Source organism: Penaeus chinensis, chromosome 3, assembly GCF_019202785.1.
Source record: "Penaeus chinensis breed Huanghai No. 1 chromosome 3, ASM1920278v2, whole genome shotgun sequence".
NCBI classification, from domain to species: domain Eukaryota; kingdom Metazoa; phylum Arthropoda; class Malacostraca; order Decapoda; family Penaeidae; genus Penaeus; species Penaeus chinensis.
In genome coordinates this window covers 22,992,941-22,995,440 of record NC_061821.1, presented here as the reverse complement: position 1 = coordinate 22,995,440, position 2,500 = coordinate 22,992,941, and the positions used below count along the sequence as shown (strand labels likewise).

The following is a 2,500-nucleotide window of genomic DNA, read 5'->3' as shown; positions in this document are numbered from 1 at the left end:
CCCCTCTCTCTCTCTCTCTCTCTCTCTCTCTCTCTCTCTCTCTCTCTCTCTCTCTCTCTCTCTCTCTCTCTCTCTCTCTCTCTCTCTCTCTCTCTCTCTCTCTCTCTCTCTCTCTCTCTCCTCTCTCCCTCCCTCCAAAAATTCAAGGACTGTGGAAAGTAAGTGAGTTCAGGTAGACTTATTAATTGACTCAGTGTGTAAAAAAAGATTAATAGCACTAAATCACAGTCGACAGTGCACATAAAATCACCCTAAGCATCATCACATTAGGAGGATAAATAACTGGTGCTGGCAGCTGTATCAGACCTGTTAGGAAGGGGTACAGCCTTCTGAGATATCCACAAGAATCAATGTACATATAGCATGTATAATACTGTACATTGAACTGGCTAAACTATTTCAATCACAAAGATATTCATCATTTTAAAAGGACTCAAACATTGAGGAAAGGTCAGTCAGCCTAAACACTAAATATGATTGTCTTAACCCATTTGTGACGGGGAAAATGAACAAAAATGGGGAAAACGCTGTGCTCATTTTTTATATTTTTTTGTGAAATGTCTCTAGACATAGTTGGCTCTGCTTTACCGTATTTCACCTTTCCTTGAATTGGCAGGAAAATGTATTTTTTACTAGTGGTATGAATATCGATGGTGTTATTTTTATTGTAAACATCATAATTACTATAATGTTATAAACAATAGTAATAGCAAAATAAGATAACGTAAAATATTTTTGTAAATTAAAGAAAAGGGTAAACGGGCGAGACAGGCAGTACTCATGATTGGCTCATTGGTGATTTAGTACAAGTGTAGCCATCTATGTGTTAAAACAAATAAACAAGTAAACTCACAGTGGGCATGGCACGGATACGTGACACGCCCGTCACGAATGGTTTAAAAAATATCTAAATACAAAAATTATGTAAATAAAAAAAATAAATTAATGAATCTGAATGAAAAAATACAAAAAGCAAAGCAGATTCCTATCACATATTTCCTTTGCAACTATTTTTTTTTCTTTTCTATTATCTAACATGTTATTATTTCCAAAAGTAACTGATTTAATATATTGCAAATTTTCAAAATAGATCTCTTTGGTAAACCATTAGTGGATCTAATGGGTGTGATGTAATACACCATCACAACAGTAATACATGGTATACCTAAACTAGTTCATAATTTTGAGCATCTTGTAAATACAGTTTTGCTGAGAGTTGTGTGCACATATGATATCCAGAGAGTTTTCAAGAATATGTATATATATGAATGTTAGCCTTCTTTCCTTAATGAAACTATGAGAACCTAGATCTGCTATTTAAAGCTGACTTTAGGTTTACAGCATTGATCAACATATAAATGCTACAGATTGCTCAAAAATGTTTGGAATATAGAATGCTAAAAAAGCTCCACTGGAGGAGCTAACCTCCAAAAGCACGACTTCAGTGCTTTATACCCCCTCCTGGAACATCCTGGATCTGTCAATAGGCAAGGCATGCACATACTAACACAAACATGCATTACAAGGGCATATTTACTACACTTTTAATGAAATTTTGTCATGCCCAAATGTTTCTCTCCAGAATATTTTGACATCATTATGATAGCTTGACATTAATTCCAAAATAATTTGAACTTACACATCTCCTGTCATTTTTCATAGTGAAAAGGCTTTACATTATGCCACTAATCAACTAGTAGAAAATAATCTATCATTGCAATCTTACCTTAAACACATAGTTTATTTCAATATTATTACAGAACTGTAATTTGCTGGGAGGTAATGGTGGCACTAACAGCCTCTCCTCTGACCAGATGTAATCATCACCCTCAGGAATTGCCGGCCTTTTTATTTCTGCAACTTTGCGGTCTATACTTTTAGTTTTTCCATTTGCATGGAATACCATAATCTGAAAAAAAAGATGAGGGAATTAGAATATACTGATGATTCATAATTGTAAAAATGTACAAAAAATACGAATATACACAAGAAATCACCATAAGTCATCATCCTTTTAACTGCCATTTCATTCCTTCACCATCAAAGTTTGGAAGAAGGTGACAAAAACTTTTGGTGTGGATGTAAACTCAATATGCCTGACCAGACAGTGCAATAGCAACTGCATTCCTAACATTCTCAAGCTTAATTACATGCCACAGGCCATAAATATGTTACCTCTGATCTCACACTATATAACTATGTAATTCTTCACATCATGGAGAGCTGGGGAAACACACCACCCTCATTTCATTCTGTAATATGCACTGTGTGGAAAATGGAGTGAATTATTCCCACCCATGCAACCCCCCCAGCACTCTTACTTCCTCCTTCATAAGCTGCTGTCTTCAAGTTGAATCAATGTGTACAAACATAATTAAGTTACCTCCCTGGATTTCCTTTTCTCATTTCATGTCTCAACTAGTAAAATTATGATGATTACCACTAGGTAAAGATAACTCAAAACAGGGAATTATAATTCAGATGCACTTTCTACTTCCCA

General features: G+C 35.1%; 1 protein-coding gene across 3 annotated transcripts in view; it reads right to left on the bottom strand.

Moving 5' to 3' along the window:
* LOC125042366 (arrestin domain-containing protein 17-like) overlaps positions 1-2,500 on the bottom strand; it is a 22,097-nt gene that overhangs the window by 10,535 nt on the left and 9,062 nt on the right. For all 3 annotated transcript variants that reach the window (XM_047637939.1, XM_047637946.1, XM_047637955.1), the window contains one exon: positions 1,727-1,909. In XM_047637939.1, coding sequence (XP_047493895.1) covers positions 1,727-1,909 — 183 coding nt within the window. The remainder of the gene's footprint in view (positions 1-1,726; positions 1,910-2,500) is intronic.